At 35.9% G+C, this 19,041-nt stretch overlaps 3 protein-coding genes across 3 annotated transcripts; 2 read left to right on the top strand and 1 right to left on the bottom strand.

The window, feature by feature from the left end:
• Positions 1-76: 76 nt before the first annotated feature.
• Positions 77-852, bottom strand: LOC130510632 (probable calcium-binding protein CML13). Its single transcript, XM_057007124.1, has one exon. The coding sequence runs from the start codon at positions 761-763 to the stop codon at positions 317-319; it is 447 nt and encodes a 148-aa protein (XP_056863104.1). The 5' UTR covers positions 764-852; the 3' UTR covers positions 77-316.
• Positions 853-6,966: 6,114 nt separating this feature from the next.
• Positions 6,967-9,222, top strand: LOC108832369 (IRK-interacting protein). The gene is given in 5 exon segments (XM_018605885.2): positions 6,967-7,121; positions 7,570-8,113; positions 8,116-8,421; positions 8,424-8,698; positions 8,779-9,222. Coding segments are annotated over 5 exon segments (1,524 nt in total). The 5' UTR covers positions 6,967-7,046; the 3' UTR covers positions 9,103-9,222.
• Positions 9,223-12,795: 3,573 nt separating this feature from the next.
• Positions 12,796-17,995, top strand: LOC108851092 (SNARE-interacting protein KEULE). The gene is given in 22 exon segments (XM_057007112.1): positions 12,796-13,104; positions 13,769-13,827; positions 13,903-13,984; positions 14,094-14,172; positions 14,277-14,327; positions 14,432-14,528; positions 14,646-14,678; positions 14,795-14,898; positions 14,900-14,918; positions 15,005-15,196; positions 15,299-15,382; positions 15,464-15,562; positions 15,634-15,710; positions 15,942-16,038; positions 16,259-16,384; positions 16,467-16,562; positions 16,634-16,753; positions 16,846-16,920; positions 17,009-17,211; positions 17,380-17,470; positions 17,561-17,650; positions 17,741-17,995. Coding segments are annotated over 22 exon segments (2,007 nt in total). The 5' UTR covers positions 12,796-13,025; the 3' UTR covers positions 17,795-17,995.
• The last annotated feature ends 1,046 nt before the right edge of the window (positions 17,996-19,041 follow it).

The following is a 19,041-nucleotide window of genomic DNA, read 5'->3' as shown; positions in this document are numbered from 1 at the left end:
AACGCATTGGACTCAATTAGATTCCATGATCCAAACCAACGAATTATAAATTTATAAAGAGTGAAACAACTTAACGTAGATTAAACATCCTTGGAATAAAAAAAAAAGTAGGAATCACCACCACACAACAATAGAGTTAGTAAAACAAAATAACAAAAAGAACGAACAGTAAAAACATATTGGTATCAATCAGATTAATTGATCCAAAACCAACGAAACCACAAGAGCATAAAGAGTGACACTTTATGTAAAAAAAAAAAAAATTAAAAACATACTTGAAATAAAAATTCAAACTTTGAAAACAAAAAGGTAGATCTCACTTGGCGACCATCCTGGCAATGAAATCCTCATACCGGATCTTCCCATCGGATCCAACATCCACCTCCTTGATCCACTCATCGAACTCATTAGGCTCCAGCTTCTCCCCGATGCTGGTGAGGATATGCCTCAGATCCGCCACGGCGACGAACCCGGTTCCTTCCTTGTCGAGCACCTTGAAGGCGTCGCGGAGCTGGCGATCGAAGGGCTCCGTCTTCAGGTGCTTCGCCATGAGATCCAGGAATCGGTTGAAATCGAACGGGGCGGTCAGGCTCTCGGAGGCGGTGATCGATTTCAGCTGGGCTTGGGTCGGGTTCCCGCCGAGGGATCGCATCAGGATCCCGAGCTCGGAGGGAGCGATTTTGCCGTCGCCGTCTGTGTCGAAGAGCATGAAAGCCTCCTTCATCGACGAGACCTGGTCGTCGCTCAGACCGTCCTTTCCCATTTTACGAGTTTTTTTTTTCCGGGTTGTCGGGTCGGGTTTTTCTCCTTTCTCTCTTTTGAAATTGAGATCGGAGTGTGTGGGTGCGTTTGGGAACCTTTAAACGAAACAACAAGTGTCGACACGACATTATGTAGATCTAAGGCCCGTTAAACTCAGGCCCGTTAAAAAGGCCCAAATTTATTTATGTACTACTATCATCTAAACTTAAATGTTGAAAATGTATTGGAAAAACTGCTTACAATGCTTAATCCCACTTTGTTCTGAGAAAGTGTGGGCCACACTTTACGGTTTTGACGGGAAAACTCGATTTTACGGTTTTGACGGGAAAACTCGATTTTACGATTTTGGCGGAAAAACTCGATTTACAGTTTTGACGGAAAAATTAGATTTACTGTTTTGACGGGAAAACTCGATTTACAGTTTTGACGGAAAAATTAGATTTACTGTTTTGACGGGAAAACTCGAAAACTCGATTTTAAGATTTTGGCGGGAAATCTTCATTTTACGGTTTTGACGGGAAAACTCAACTTACGGTTCTGTCAAGAAATCTCGATTTACGGTTTTGGAGGGAAAACTTGATTTTTTCCTCAAAATAAAATCCTATGATTTTTGTATCATTTGGCTGCCCATATCCATTTGGGTTAAGACCATTGGATTTGGGTCTAATTGGTTAAACCCAATTGGATATCTTTATTTGTTGGTCTAATTTGGTTTAGTTCAAATGGGTTTGGACATGGGTGACCAATGACATGATGTCCAAATTGACATCCCTAAGTGTGGTGTGGGTAAAAAGGAATAAACATGACCTAATATTTCTTTAAACCACAGCCTATAGAGTCGTTGTCAAAGTGACATAGGAATTATAAAAAGTTTGTATTTGTCCCACATAGTTGGATTTATGGGCAGCAGAGACAATAGGTTAAATGCATTGGTCACCATCAATGTATATAGCATTATGATATGATATCATCATGTGATTTAAAAGACATCTTCCACTTGGGGATAATACTCACATGTTTGAGTTCTATACTTTATATCTTTCTTTAGTGTTCTTGGAGTTGTGATTCACTTGTTTGAATTTTATGCATTATCCTTCACAATCTCCATTTTACTGGATGGAAAAAAGCATCCTACACTCCCAAGGATAGGTTATCATATTATATTTAACTGAGGACAGATTGTTAAAAATGTTTTAACGATCATTCAAGAGCACAATAATTTTAATCATTTAGATAACAACTTATATGTTGATGTCTGGTTTCTTCACACTAAACATGGACAAGGACTGTTTTACACGTTGCATCCAACATCATACATCACGTTATTTGCAGATATAGACCAATATCTCCAAGAGTTGAGTACGTGTTTATATAAAATTATAGTTCCAGTAACTATCAGGTTTTTCTAGTTTTTAGGCGATGAACAAGCGTACACCAGCCAAACAAAAGCCAAGACGTGTAATGTAATAGATTTGTTGTGTCACCACTTAGATATTGTATTACTTGGCTATGCTTCGAGAAGTTCTTCGTGTTTTAGCTTGGAGAAGGGCTTTAAGAGGCAGGGAAGTTGTTAGAACGGTGACTCTTCCAGTCACCGGAGGTATTGAGATTGCTCATGTGGCGGCTAGGAACTCGGGGAAGACCGAGAAGAGTAAGAGAAGATGGATCACACATATTCATCAGAGATCAGGAGAAGAACATGTCTTTAGTATTTAGAAAGTAGTTAAAGAGACCAAAAAAAAAAAGACAAAAACTGTGAGAAATGTTTTATTTGGATTCTTCTATATCACTTTGTACATAAGATTCCATAGATGCTATTGCACCATACTTGTCTTAGATCTCAGCAACAACTAATGAAGCAATACTTGTTCATCTCATCACTTTTTCCTCTGCCTTTGATAACTTTTCGGACTGAGGAGTGAAGCAGTTTAGAACATTTACATGAAAGTATGAAACAAAGCTGAAACAGAAGCAAATGGTTGATGAACAGCATTTTTTTTCCTTCTCATGGCTTTAGTCGGCAGCATTCTTCTCTGAAAAGGCATTGCATTGCATGAATGGTTTTTAACTTCTTTAACAGTTTTCTTTCTTACGTTAGAGAGGCAACATGTGATGCAGTAAACTAGACAGCAGAATATCAGAAAATTTATACTAATACAAAGAGAGTGAATGATTCCGCTATTGCATTTTCTTGTGAATGAGCTTTAAAGTTGTCCAAAAAAAGGTGGTCCATTGAGTCAAAGAGCATTTGTTAAGAACCGATTGTGTTAAAGATATCCATCTGACTCGTATAGCAGCTATAAATTAATCACTATGTCAGTCATCAGATTGGGCTCGAGAACAGTTCTTTAGGATTACTTGAGCCCATCATATTAGAATAGAACGCTTCTCCGCGACTTGCAAGTTTTTTTTTTCCTTCTTTTTTTTTGCTTAATCCACGACTTCAAAGTTGCAAGAGGAAAAAAGTAAACCACTTCCGGTTTGACTCTTCAAAGCTTTACATATGCCTTTTGTTGGACCCATGACGCCTAAACCTCGTTCTATCAACCCAAACCCAACTAACCAAATATCATAGCCTGGAATTAGCAATCTAAAACCCGACTACTTATATATGAATGAGGCTTTTCTGTGGAGATTTCTTTGGTAATGTTCAAATATCTATTCTAATAATTCAAAAGCGAAGAAATAAAAAGGTTTTTTTGTCAAGAAAAAGTAAAAAGGTCTAATGTGTATAAAATGTACGTTGGGCAAAATACAACATGGGAAAAAACCAGTGTTGTTAAACCCGGACCGGACCGGCGGTCGGACCGGGTTCAACCGCGAACCGGACACCTATCCGGGTTGGTTTAATGTCAAAACCCAACTAAAGTTGAACCGGTTAAAAACCCATGTTGAACCGCTAAAAACCCGGGAACCGAGTGACCCAACGAACCGACGAAACCCTGGTTCGTATAAAAATCAAAATTTTGTTAATAAAATAATTATTTTTTTCTCCCTTTTTAACATATATACTATTTTGTTTGTCACAAATTGCAACCAAAATAGAGTTTTGTAACTAATGTGTATATAACTTTTATAGGTGATGAAGATTTAGAAGGACAAAGATTTGGAGAATAAACTTTAAATGTTTTTTTTCCTATTGACTTTAGATTTGAACTATTAATTTTTTTATTATTTTTATCACATTTCAATTTGTTATTTTTGAAAGTTTTCTAAACATTATGACTATTTTTTGAAAAAAATATATAATATTTATAAATTAATAAATTCAGTTTAATCTAATCGACCCCGGTCGAACCAGGTCGAACCACAATGACCCGTGACCCAAAATATTTCCGGTTCGCTCGCCGGTCCGGTTTTAAAAACACTGGAAAAAACAGATGACGATTGCGTTTGTCGTGATCCGAAGTTCCCTGCGGTGTTGGGCTGTCCGGATCCTGAGAGGTCTGACCATCTTAATGCGATCAGTGATAATTTTTTTTTTTAATGGAGAAATACTGATAAGAATAAGAAAAAAAAAAGAGAAATTAATGAGAAAGCATGTAAAGAGGCGTCACGTGCACATGATCCAACCGGTGGTGAATATGGACATGTCACGCAAAGTCAGCCAGCTTTCAGAGCCCAAAACCAAAAACCTCTTCAAAATTTATTACTTTTTGGACGATCTTGCCCTCTCATTGTCCCATTTATTACCTGTCACATGCCCCTTGTTATATTTTTATTTTTGTGTTAGCTGCTTTTACACAATATCACCCAAGAATGCTTAAAATTTTATTACTCAATTTGATACATCCTTTGCTTCCTCGGTTCTCATGCTTGTTTATTAATTTCAGAACCACAATCACATGAATTATAGAATGAGAATTAAAGTTGAGAGCTGCAAAGAACCAATGAATAAGGCACACCAATCTAACATGTCATAGGCCAAAATAAGTTTTTGTTTGGTAATGTGGGTCAACCAATCTCATAAATGAGTTAGCTGGATTTGCATTTGATGCTGCTTTCTTCTCACTCAGTATTTAATGTGACAATTCCCCCTACTCTAGTATTTATTACTAAGCAACAAATATTAAATACACACTTTCATATCTCTCATTTTAAGCAGTTTGATATCTATTTTTTCTTCTTTCATATTCACGAGATCTAACGAATTATTGAACTGCATATCTAAATTCTTTATTATGAAAAAACAATTTTCCAAGGATCACAATATCACATAATGTGAAACTTAATTAAAATGGTGAATGGAACAGTAAACATGTGGATAACTAAAAAAGAACTGGTATGACATTGTATATATATTTTCATTTTCATCTTATATACTGCCACAAAAATCTACTCTATTTCTTTAAAGCTATAAAACCTATTCTGCAATGAAATTGAATTTTACTCCAGTACTATTCAATTTTAAAGTGAAAATAAAATGATAAACTATTTTTTACTTGATTGTAAATATAAATAAAGTCGGATATAAGCATTTTATTCCAAAAATTATTTTAGATTAGAATTTAAAAATAGAGTAGGTTGAGATACTCTAATTCTTACAACACCATTTCTAATTAGAGCATCTCCAACCCAACTTCAAATCCTCAAATTTTGAGGTTTTTGTCATTCCAACTCAACCTCAAATCCTCAAATTTTGAGGTTTTGAATAGTGACACCTCAAATTTGAGGTTTCACTATTCAAAACCTCAAAACTACTATTCATTTTATTTTTAGTCCTTACAGTTATTTTTTTCACAAATATATCTACTAACTTTATTTACAATAACTTAAACACACCAAAATAAAATAAAATAGAATAAATATTATATAATATCAAAATAAAATTCACACAAATAGAAAGATATATTAAGTAAAGATCACACAAAATAAAATACATTAAACAAACTTAACATTAACTAAAAAAAATTATATAAATATTTAAATATACATATTTTACAAGTGCTACCAAATACCAGAATTTATTGGCTAATCGGTATGTGTGTTGTTTTATAATATATGTAATTTATATTATTTTTATTATATAAAATTGTAATATTGTGTGTTGTATAATATATTAAAAATATGTTTGTGTATATTTATGAAGTTTTATCATTATTAGTAATTTTTATTAATGTCAAGGACTATAGTCTAAATAAATAAATTTTTGAAAATTTTTTTGAAGTTTCATGGTTGGAGTAATCAACCTTCAAATCTTCATTTTGAGGTTTTGCTCCCCTTAAAATAAGGTCTTGGGTTGGAGATGCTCTTAGAATTCACATCAAAACTTGCAAACATCAAATCTATGTACAGCGCAATGCATTTCAATAATATAGCAAATTGTTTTGTAACTTTATTTGAAAAAGGGAAAGATTGAAAAAGAAAAAAGAACACCTCTCCCTCTCTCTTTTTCCTGACGGGAATTGTCGTTACACCCGTTAATATACACATGTATCACGTACGTATACTTTTGTTTGTATTTTGTATAATTTCAAGGTTATGTATTACCAAGTCATGGAAATAAAACGAAAGTACTAGGTGAGTAAACTTATACTAGTGTCTTATTTTGAGATGTGTTTAACATTTAACCATTGTGCAGCGTGGTTGTTATTCCTTCAACAACATTTTTTTGTTCTTCTGCTATTTGTGCAGATGATAATAGCTTTTAGCAAAACCATGTGGTTCGTTTCATAAGAAATGATCACAAGATGCTGAGATTATTCATAGACAGCGAAAGAACATATCCAAGGAAACTACAATCATTACATTTCATGTACACACACGTACACACGTAAGTCTATATAGTTTAAATTGAAAACTTTGGGGGATATAAAATTCATGAAAAGCAACATTAGAATAAGTGCTTATGAAAACCTGCAGAGAGCTAAACAAAAGCAAATAAGCTTTATAGTGTTGAACTAATTTGTGTATATGACAAAACTGGCGGATCCATCATCCATGTGTGATTTAATGAATGTAGTGTTGAATATTAGGTGAATTCAAATGTATATACAAAGAGATAAAATCTTCAGAGCGACGACAACAAAACATGTCTAATATAGAGAGCATAGTCTACGTCTTGGACTTGGCTTGAACGAAGATGGAAACAAATTTAATATTTGACTTAGCTTACCGCCTCAACACCAAAAAAAGGATCATCATTCTACTAATATACTATTGTTTCATTAACAAATTGACTTGAACTTTTTTATATTATCATGAGACTCTAGTAGTGGGTGTATATATAAAAAAAGTGAGGTATTAAAGCTAACAGAAAAAAAAAGAGCAGAGAAAGAAAAAAAATGGCTCCGTCGTCTTCATCTTCTCCTTCCAAATCCCCTGTTCCATCTCTTCACCCTTCCCTTCATTTCACTCCCGTAAGTCTAACTCAAATCTCTATTCTTTGTTTCTCAATGAAAACACGGAGGAATTAAAAGAACACACAAACCTCAAATTTGTTTTGTTTTGTCTTGCTCTGTGAACAAAAAAGTATGTTTTTTTTTCTTCTTCTATTATTTCAAAAATCGTGGAATTGATTTTGTATAGCTCGAATCTTCCTTGTTCTTGTCTGTTTTCCCGAGAGCGTTACGTATCAGACTATTGTTTTTTTTTTCGGTTCCATGAAAAAGTGGGAAGAAACTGTTCTGATAACTTTATCGTCAAAAGGTTCTCATCATTTTGATCTCAATGATTCCCATTAGAACTTCATATCGTGTCACCTGACGATTATTCAAATCCAAAGATTCCTTTTTTTTTTCTCAGTTTGGCATATGAATTTTCACAAAGAAAAGTTACGTTTAACTTGTCTCTGTTCATTTCATCCAGATTCCAGAATGCGAAGAAGACGACTTCCACGAAGAACGATACAAAAACAGAGCAACGACACCAAGCAGCGACGGCGGCTCTTCCGCCACTCCAAATCACCACCGTCACCACAACCGCCGCCGCAGCAACGAGAACAGCTACCAACACACTCTAACCCCTCTCCACCACAACGGAAACAGAAAACGACAAGACCACGACAACGACGAGGAGTACGGAGGAGCAGTCTCGTGCAACAAGTGCCGTCCTCACCACTCTCACCGAGACAAATTCTCCGTCGTACCTCTCGAAAGCCACACCAACAACACCAACAACAGCAACAACACTTCCTTCATCTCCAGCCCCAACCTCATCATCAAATCCATCTTCCAAACCCTCACACGCAAAAGCCCCAAACCCTCCCCCCTTCCCCCGCGCTCCTCCTCCTCCTCCGCCGCAGACGCCTCAAGAGAAGAGCAGTGGCGTCTAGCCGTCGCTGAGCTCTCCCACAAGCTCATCCAAGCCACCAAGAAGAAAGAAGACGCCGTCGTCGAAGCCTCCCGCCTCAAACCTCCATGTCGGAGCTCGAGAAGAAGCTCAACAAGCTCGAGATCTACTGCCACAACCTCAAATCCGGCCTCGACGAGTGCAGCAACAAGACGAAACAGAGCAACGTCCCTGTTCGGTTCAACGAACGGATCATCCAGCAGTTCCTCGTCTCGGTGTCGGAGTCCCGCTCCTCCATCAGGGCCCTGAGCAGAGCCCTCGCCTCGCAGCTCCGCACCGTCGGCGGGAAAGTCTACGAGCGTCTCTCCCTCCTCCTCCAGCCTTTCGACGTAAAGATCAACTCTTTCGCCAAGAACCCTAAAAGCCTCATCTTTACCTCGAGGCCATCCTCAGCAGAGCCTTCTTCGAGGACTTCGAGGCTTCCGGGTTTCAGAAAAACGGGTCGGCCCGGATCTTGAACCCGATTGATCGCTGCGAGTCGAACTACGCTTCGTTTAACGTCTTGATGGAGCTCACGTGGGACGAGGTGTTGAGCAGAGGGACCAAGCATTTCTCCGAGGAGTTTAGCCGGTTCTGTGACCGGAAAATGAGCGACGTCGTTTCGTTGCTTTGTTGGAACCGAGCCTGGCCTGAACCGCTTTTACAGGTAAAGGAGTAAACCGAAATTTTCATTTGGTTTATTGGAAAGTAATTGAACCGTTTTTTTTTTTCCTTTTCTTTTGTAAGGCTTTCTTTGGTGCGTCGAAGAGTGTTTGGTTGGTTCATCTATTGGCTAACTCGGTGAACCCGGGTTTGCAGATCTTTCGCGTGGAGAAAGATGATCGGTTTGATCCGGTTTACATGGAGGAAACTGGTGGGGATCGGTATAAGAGTGTGGTTCGAGCTATGGTTCAACCTGGGTTTTATGTGTATGGCAGTGTAGTTAAGTGCAAGGTGGTTTGCAAGCATTGCGGCAGCGACGAGGAGGAAGTGGTGGAAGACCGTTTGGTCAAGGAATGTAATAAAAACGACAAGAGTCTAATAAGCATTTGTAGCCCATTAGGAGTCTAATTTACGTTGGTTAAAGAGTTATAATATGGGTGATTTTTGTTTTGCGAGCTTGTAAATTAAAAAAAATTGGAATGATCTTTGAAAAAACTGGTTCTTTTTAAAATAACGTTTACAAATGAATACTTATTTTGTTGGTTTGTTTTTTTTTTTTTTTTTTGTTTAACCTGGGGGTATCCCAGGCCCAGAAGGCCCAGACTAATCCCCAAGGGGAAGGAATGCCCACGGATAGACGCCCCTCCCAGTTTTTCAAATGGGCCGAAAGCATGGCCCATATCCGTGTGGGTGACAAGAGCGTTGCAAGGTAGTTCCCTCCGGCGTGGATCGAACCCCCTACCTGGGTGCAGGCGGGGACCCGTCCTAACCATTGGGCTACAACGTCTTGTCTATTTTGTTGGTTTGTTGTCAAACTGATTCAAGAAAAAGTCTAGTAAAGTAGAAGATTGGCATTTTCCCGTTGGCTTCATATTCTTGGAATTGGCTACATGTAGTTCACAGTAACATAAGCACATTTGCTAATCACAATCTCTTTTTTTTTGGAGAAAAATGGTTTAATCCAGGTCAGTTCATGAACCATACCTAAAACCATGGTGGTCTTGCATCCGGACACACACGATCTAGGAGGCAAGGTGGCCAACAGAAATTGAAACCGGGACCGTGTTGATTTATTCTAGCTAATCACAATTTTAAATTAGAAACGGTAGAAATGAAAGTTGTGGTTAGTGTGATAGGCTTAAAATGGTGTAAAAACTCAATACTAAAATTAATCTTTAGAATGTTGAATCATTTACATGAAAATAGCTTCAAATAATATTGAACTTATAGCATTTTAGACTTTGTTACTAAAGATACTAGGTAAGGAACCCACGCAATATCGCGTGGAAACTTATTCTTCTATAAATAAATACATAATTTTATAATTTATATTTTATATAAAAAATAATTTATTTTCAAATAAATATTTATGTCAAAACATAGAACACATGTATTAAAATAAATGCATCATTTTATAATTTATATTCTAAATAAAAACTTAATTTTATTTTCAAATAAATATTTATGTCAAAACGTAGAACATATTATTTTATTTATTGATAGATAATATTAGAAATGTATATTTTATAGTTTCAAATTACAACTAAAATACAAATACATCAATACCAATAAAATTATACATATTTTATTAAATTAGGTAAGTTACTCTAAAATTTTAAATTATATCACTTTATAATAAATTAAAAGTCTCTTTTTAAACATTATTATTTTTTAAATAAATATGTATTGTTTATTATGTCATCAACGAAGAAGTATGAATGCCTCATAACCTAATTTAATTTAGTTAGTATTACAAATCATTAGATATGTGTAATATGCAAATAAAGACAGACATATTTGTATAAAATTTAAATACTAACTAATACCAAACTCTTGAAACAAATAATAAAAAGACATATATTAGTATATAATGAAAAGATATAAATTTTAATAAGAAATAAAATTCCTATAAAATACACAACTTTTCAAAATTATTTGGGTTTTTTCATGTAAAACATTTATGAGATGCAACTTTCATGTATAAAACATAGAGATTCAAATTTTCATTTTAATATACTGATTTTTAGATATAAAACATAAAACAATTAAAAACATTTATGAAATATTAATAAATAGATATAAGAATAATAAAAACTAAAATACATAAATGTTTACATAAAAAAAATAAGAGATGCAACTTTCCATATATGAATAGTCTCATATTTTTAATTTAAAGATGATTATTTCGAAATGATAATTATATGAATAGTCGTAACTTTTCAATTTAAATAGTCGCATCATTTCAATTTAAAGGTAGTTATTTTGAGATGATACATATATGAATAGTTGCAAATTTTCATCTAAACAATTACATCTTTTCAATTTAAATACTAATTAATACATAACTCTTAAATCAAAATAATTAAAGACACATCTTAATATAATAATGAAAAGATACTATTTTTAACAAAAAATAAAATTTCTATAACGATATATAACATTTCAACACTGTTTGGAATTTGACGGACATATTTTTATAAAATTTAAATACTAACTAATAAACAACTCTTGAAATAAATAATAAAAAGACACATCTTAGTATATAATAAAAAGACATAACTTTTTAATAAGAAATAAATATAATTATTGATTTCATTAATATGAAACAAAACAAGAGAATGAGAAAAAAATTAATACGGTCATGGAAAAGATACGGTCAAGTAAAAATGTCAAAGATCGCTAAAAGTATTATGTTACCAAAATTTACTGGTTTTCGTGACACGATCAAATATTTTTATATAAAGTAAGTGTATGAAAATATAGGACATGAATCATGTGTTCATCGAACATACATGATCACAAATACAAAATTTGAAAGAAAGAAAAAACACACTTTTTCATCTATTAGAAGAAATTAAGATGAAAATTATGCTTTGAGAAAGCCATGGAGCTATGCTATTTATAGATAATCAAAAATTAGATTGAATAGTCACATATTTTCAATTTAAAAATTTGTCTTTTAATATGAATAGTCACAGCTTTTCAATATAAATAATTATATTTTTTAATTTAAATATAATTATTTTTAAAAGATATTAATAGGAACAGTCACAATTTTTTATAAATAATCACATTTTCTAATTTAAATAGAGATAATTATTTTGAACAGATGCTAATATGAACAGTCGCAACTTTTCTATAAATAGTCACATTCCTTCAATTTAAATATAGTTATTTTGAAAAGATACTAAAATGAACAGTCACAACTTTTCTATTTTAATAAATACATAACATTTCAACTTAAATGGAATTCACATCCTTTGGGATTAATTAGGATTCCTATTATTAATAGATAGGTTTCAGATTTGAATAATTTTTTACGTAATTATATATTTAAACAAGCTGAACTAAATTAGCTGTATAAATTCACTTTTAATCCACAAAACGTTTGGGTAACGGTCTCATAAAAGAAAAGCAACAGCGATTAAAGAGGTTATATCATTTGCGTAATGGCGGCGGAAAAACGTAATTCCACAAAAAGTTTACCAATAAAAAAATATATGGAATGCAAAGAAAAATGTCATTCCGCAAATGTCTGAGTTTTTTTGATAAAGGGTCTAACTGGTGACCAAGGAATACAAAGGAATAGTGCATTCCTTACTGTTCCTAATTATTTTTACCATTTATATGAAATAGTTTTTCCTTTCCATTCCTTGTTATTCCTTTTATTTTAAAGGAACATAGAACAAATTTATTCCTCACCAAAATTGATAAGGAATTATATTCCTCTAAATTTATTCCTCTGCATTTTTTCATTTTTATTCCTAATATTCATTTAATGGTCACCAGTTACACCCAAAATATTTTCAAGTAAATTTGCAATAAATGTAAATGTGTTTTTCTCATTTATTTTTGTTCCATGACTTTGATTCAGCAAATTTTAAGTTCCACCAATTTTATTTCGTAATTTCGCCAATCCGCGATTAATCAAATGTTACCAATCAGAACCATATATGCTGGTGAATACTGATATTAACTAGAAACGCGCGAAACGTTTACAAAAAGACCCGGTCTAAATCGAAACTTCGAATTTACCGTTTCAAAACGCCGGTTTGAGTCAACACGGTCTAAACTTTATCTTCACCAAGCAACCGCGGTTTTCGAGAGAGAGAGAGAGAGAGAGAGAGAGAGAGAGAGAGAGAGAGAATTTAGTTTAATTTTAATTACGGTCTTGGTCTTGGTCTTGGCCTCTGACATTTGTCGTTGTCTATATTTTGATCAGTTCGCAAAATCTTCCTTCCATATCTCTGTTTCTTCTCTGGTAGATATTTTGTTCGATTCGTTGACGGAGATTCCAATCAGTGAGAAGTTAGGTGGGATCATCGCAAGCTATGTCGTACTCAGATTCCGATTCTTCGTCTTCGTCTCAGGCTGGCAATTACAAAACCTTCCGGCAGCTTACACGTGAACGTCAGTTCTCTCTCTTTATACATATATTTATTTATTTGATATACTGTTTTTGACTCTAGTTGATTCGGATTTGACTTGAAGTCGTAATTTGCATTGAGACAGTTCTTTTTTTTTGTTCTTTTTCTGATAAAACATTGGGAAATATGTTGCTTGTATTGTGCTCAAATATTAGGGTTAAAGATTTAAGATGAGGTTTATGAATTTGGTACTATGCTTGGTGGTGGTTCTGCGAGTTGTGGATCCCACTTAGACTTGAGCCGCGTTGCTGTTTAACGAGGCAACTCACTAGAGCTTTAAAAAAAAATGTTGGATACTTTTTTTACCAAATGATGCCCTATCGGACACTGTTATGTGTGTTGTGATAGATGATGACACGATGAAAGGATTTGATTATGTATATATAAAGGCCCGACATATTGTATATTTTTATAATGTCTGAGATAAAAAAATACTCTGAGAAGAGGGTCGTGGATTTTTTTGATTGTAGATACTTCTGCAGAATTTGTATGTAGTGTTTTAGTTCATCTCATGCATTCTTGGATCTAGAATCCCTGAGGTTTTTGGCTGCTGCCACTGTTCGCTTGCTCTTAAGTCTCTTTAGTTGTTTTTTTCCCCATATTTTTTGGCAGTGTGTCTGATCTTTTACATTTCGTTATTTTTTCAGGAGTCTTGTATGAGATGATTAGGTCTACCAAGACTGGGAGCTCAAAATCCACCTGGAAGGTATGTTTACGTCCAGATTATGTTATTAGCTTTAAGGATGGATGCCTTGATACCTCTTTTTTTTTTTGCCCTTAGGTACTAATCATGGACAAACTCACTGTCAAGATCATTTCCTACGCCTGCAAAATGGCTGATCTCACGCAAGAAGGAGTTTCATGTGAGAATTAGTGTCTTCTTTTTTTTGTTTGTTTGTAAGGATTCTAGTTCTATATGATGCTTTTTACTTGGGAATAAGTTAACTGAAGTAATCTGTCATTTCTGTGTAGTGGCTGAAGACATTTTTAGACGAAGACAACCTCTACCTTTACTGGACGCCATTTACTTCATCCAGCCAACTAAAGAGAAGTAATTTTAATCTTTCATGTTCGTTCTTTAGCTGCGTTTTCCAAAATGTGACTTTCATTATTATATCCCTCCTCTTATATTATTTATTTATTCTGTGTCATCAGCGTCATCATGTTCTTGTCAGATATGTCTGGGAAATCACCATTGTACAAGAAGTAAGGAAATCATATTATTCCCTCTTAGTTAAATCGGATATATATCCTAAAGACAATTTCGTCAAGACACTGATTTTGTTCTTTATTCCTCTGTATCTTTGAAGGGCATTTGTTTTCTTTAGTTCACCGGTTTCTAAGGAGCTGGTTGGTTACATCAAGAATGATTCGAGTGTATTGCCCCGGATTGCAGCATTAAGAGAGGTGTGTACTGTGAAACTCCATGCCTTCTAGTCTATACTGATTGTTGCTGTTCATTTTAATTACTTTACTGTTTAAAGAGCCATATACATAAGGTATTATATGATTTTCATTTTGCAGATGAACTTGGAATTTTTTGCCATCGATAGCCAGGTATCGTTCCCCCCATCATAATGCAATGCGACCTGTGATATCATGTTGTTAGTATATGTTTCACATTGTGAACGAGGGTCGCAGAAGACATATTTATTAACAACATTCTTGTACAGGGTTTCATCATCGACCACGAGAGAGCTTTAGAGGATCTTTTCGGTGATGAGGAAACTTCTAGAAAAGGCGATGCGTGCTTAAATGTGATGGCTTCTCGAATTGCCAGTCTTTGCTTCACTACGGGTACACCAATCATCATTTTTCTCACAGTTAAAAGTGACTATTATCTGAGGATGATGACTCTTCTAAATCAGTTTTGAGCTCCACAGGAGTTTCCAACGGTACGATACCGAGCTGCAAAGTCACTTGACGCATCGACAATGACAACTATGCGCGATTTAATCCCCACGAAACTTGCTGCTGGAATCTGGAATTGTCTGGCGAAACATAAACAGTCGATTGATAACTTCCCACAGACTGAAACGTGTGAGCTGCTCATCCTCGACAGATCCGTAGACCAGGTTTGGAACTGTTTTTCGGATTTGATGGGAGTCTTTCACTTGTTTTTTATAAATAGGTGTGTTATATGATTAGCAGAATTGGCTTGTGTTGAATGTGTCTAGATTGCTCCTATTATACATGAGTGGACTTATGATGCTATGTGCCATGATTTACTGAACATGGAAGGGAACAAATATGTACATGTGGTAAGTTCAACTCTATGGTGATTTTTTTTGCAGTGTCTCTCTTCCTGGATTCTCCGTGTGATATTCTTTTAGTGTTTTTAGATTCCAAGCAATTCAGGCGGAGAACCGGAGACGAAAGACGTGCTCTTGGAGGAACATGATCCTATTTGGCTAGAGCTTCGACATGCACATATAGCAGATGTGAGTCTGATGATACCTGAGTGTATCTCTGTTTGGTATGAATAGTACTAATGACCTCTGTTTTTCATCAGGCTAGTGAAAGATTGAGTGACAGGATGACCAATTTCCTATCGAAAAACAAAGCTGCTCAGCTTCAGCATGGTAAGAGGTGGGTGTTACTTTTTATCTTTGCAGAGCATGTATTAAACTTTCCCTGAAAGCATGTATTAAACTTTCCCTGAACTGGTGGAATCAGATTTTACTGTATATCCTCTAGTTATTGAGTTTGATCATACTGACAAAACTCTGAGTTGATGTACGTAGAATACTTTATTTGATTGGAGAAGTACTTTGGATTGTTCCCTCTCTTTAATCAGTTTTCTTTGTTTCTTAATTTTAGAGATGGTGGCGAGCTTTCTACGAGGGATTTGCAGAAGATGGTTCAAGCATTGCCACAATACAGTGAACAAATTGACAAGCTATCTCTCCATGTAGAGGTACTTCGGTGGTTATGTGCAACATTTTCTTGTTGCATCCACCTCCACTTTCGAGTTTGTATCCTTAATTCGAACCTTCAGTCTTTAGATAGTGCTACACACTGTTTCTCTATTAATATACATCATCTAATTGACATTTCACAGGATTTAGTGTCTGAAGAACTGTCTGCAGATGGCCAGATTTATCACTAATTCATATAACTTTTTGTTATGATTGCAGATTGCTAGGAAAATCAACGACCTTATCAAAGAGCAGGGACTTCGGGAGCTTGGACAACTTGAACAAGACCTTGTTTTTGGTGATGCTGGGATGAAGGATGTGATTAAATATTTGAGTACTCAAGAGGTTTTGAATCCAGTTATTAGTGGTTGATTTACTATAATAGTTAATGAGACAGAGCTTTATGTAGTTTTAAACTCACGTACAGGAGGCAAGTCGTGAAGGGAAGTTACGCTTGTTGATGATCCTCGCAACAATTTACCCGGAAAAGTTCGAAGGTGAAAAGGGTCAAAATCTAATGAAGGTACTAATGCTTTCTAGATCTTTGTTTGGTTCCCATCTAAGGCTTTATTGTGTTCTTTTGTTTTTATCTAGCTGGCAAAACTCTCATCTGATGACATGAGCGCTGTAAATAATATGAGACTACTTGGTTCAGCCGTCGATGCTAAAAAGAATACTCCGGGAGGTTTCACCTTGAAGTTTGATCTTCACAAGGTAACAACACACTTCTCACAGAATGTTCCATCTATCTATATATTAAAAATGTATTTAAATCTTTCTAACATTCTCTGCTAATGGCTTTGCAGAAGAAACGAGGTGTAAGGAAAGAGCGTCAAGAGGAAGCAGCATGGCAGTTATCTCGATTCTACCCCATGATTGAGGTTTCCCTAATTTCATTTATTTTAGCATAATGCAAGAAGAAGATTCATGTGTTGACTGACTGTCTCTTTGATATCTGGAATTTGGCAGGAACTGATCGAGAAACTTAGCAAAGGGGAATTGCCAAAAGAGGATTACCCATGTATGAACGACCCAAGCCCAAGTTTCCACGGATCAACTTCACATTCTTCTTCATCAGCAAGTAGTAGCCAAGGTCAAGCTGCTCAGTCCATGAGATCAAGACGCACACCAACTTGGGCTAAACCACGAGGTTCTGATGATGGATATTTAAGGTAAAACTGTTCTTTAATACGATCCCAACATCAATCCATAATTAATATAACCTGAATGTAAGCTGGGATGTTCGTCGATTCTCTAGAACTTCTTTGAGTTAGTAAAGTGAAACCAGAGAGGAAACTAAACGATACAAACGTGTGTCAAAGCTTGTCTGATTATTGCAGTGATTCGGTATTGAGACATTCGTCTAGTGACTTCAAGAAGATGGGACAACGAATATTTGTGTTTATCATTGGTGGAGCAACAAGATCAGAGGTAAGAGAAGAGGCCAAGGAAAGAAAAGCTTTTACAGCTGTGGATATATGAATGATGACATCTTCTTACTGTAACTGTTTGTGTTTTCAGTTAAAAGTGTGCCACAAACTAACCACGAAACTGAAAAGAGAAGTAATCCTCGGCTCCACAAGCCTCGACGATCCTCCACAGTTCATAACGGTAAGTAAGTCACATACATACTTCGACACAACCGAGTTTTGACAAACTATTAATCCACCCTCTCAATCAATCTCTTCTTGTGTCCCACAGAAACTGAAGCTTCTGACTGCAGACGAGTTATCTATAGACGATCTTCAAATATGAGAATCAGCATCTAATTTGTAACCAACTTAGAAGACATGAAAGAAAAGAACAAAAAAAATTATGAGATCATTGACTCTATTGTTTGTCGTCTAAAAATGTAAAACAGCTTATTATTAAGTTGACTTGTATATCTTTGGCTATTTGTCCTGTTAAATTCGATTGTGTAAAGGTTGTTACTTAAATATACTTACTTTTTAGCTCTGGGATCAATAGTCTCTCTGATAAGCTGTTCTTCAGCTTTCATCTCCTTCTTTGTTACTGTCACTGACATCAAACTCTTGACTGGCCTCTCTTTCCATCCCTAAAACACGGAAACCGCAAACCGATGGATCAAATTCAATCAATGCTCAACATATATTCTCCAATCTAATCTACTATCACTTCTAGTAGTCATGTGAGATAAGGAGAAACCATATTGAAATGTCGTAACATATAATCTGAGTTTTTGTTAATTTCTTTTACTTGGAATTGCTAAAGGAAATGAACGTGCAAGTCTTTTAACGAATCAAAACTCATATGATGTTTGCTGATTAAATGATTAATATAGAAAAATTTGTATTGACCTATACTGTAACGCCCCGACCCGCCCACGGCTAATGGGCCACCCACGCCCGCTCTCTCGGCCCGTGGGCCCCATCCCATCCGACGGTCGGTCGTTAATTTTCCAAGGCTCGAAATCATTATTTACTGACCCTGCAATCACCACCCGACCTTTCCCCGTGCTTTGGCCTCACTTACACGGTATCGCGAATCACTTCCCGATAGGTCACCCATCCTTCCACTACTCCAGCTCAAGCACGCTTAACTCTGGAGTTCTTTCAGGATATGTTCCGGAAAAGGTAAGTCAACTTTGGTGATATAGGTAGTCAAATCAATTCTCTTAAGCCTTTTCATATATCACAACTCGGGATGTTACAATTCATCCCCTCTCAAAGAACGCAACGCCCTCGTTGCGCTCCACGACAGGTCTCAAGACGCCTCTCAGGTCAGAACTGAGACGGCTAACCAGCTCTGATACCACTTGTAACGCCCCGACCCGCCCACGGCTAATGGGCCACCCACACCCGCTCTCTCGGCCCGTGGGCCCCATCCCATCCGACGGTCGGTCGTTAATTTTCCAAGGCTCGAAATCATTATTTACTGACCCTGCAATCACCACCCGACATTTCCCCGTGCTTTGGCCTCACTTACACGGTATCGCGAATCACTTCCCGATAGGTCACCCATCCTTCCACTACTCCAGCTCA

Source organism: Raphanus sativus, chromosome 1, assembly GCF_000801105.2.
Source record: "Raphanus sativus cultivar WK10039 chromosome 1, ASM80110v3, whole genome shotgun sequence".
Lineage (NCBI taxonomy): Eukaryota > Viridiplantae > Streptophyta > Magnoliopsida > Brassicales > Brassicaceae > Raphanus > Raphanus sativus.
This window is presented reverse-complemented; position numbering and strand designations above follow the sequence as displayed.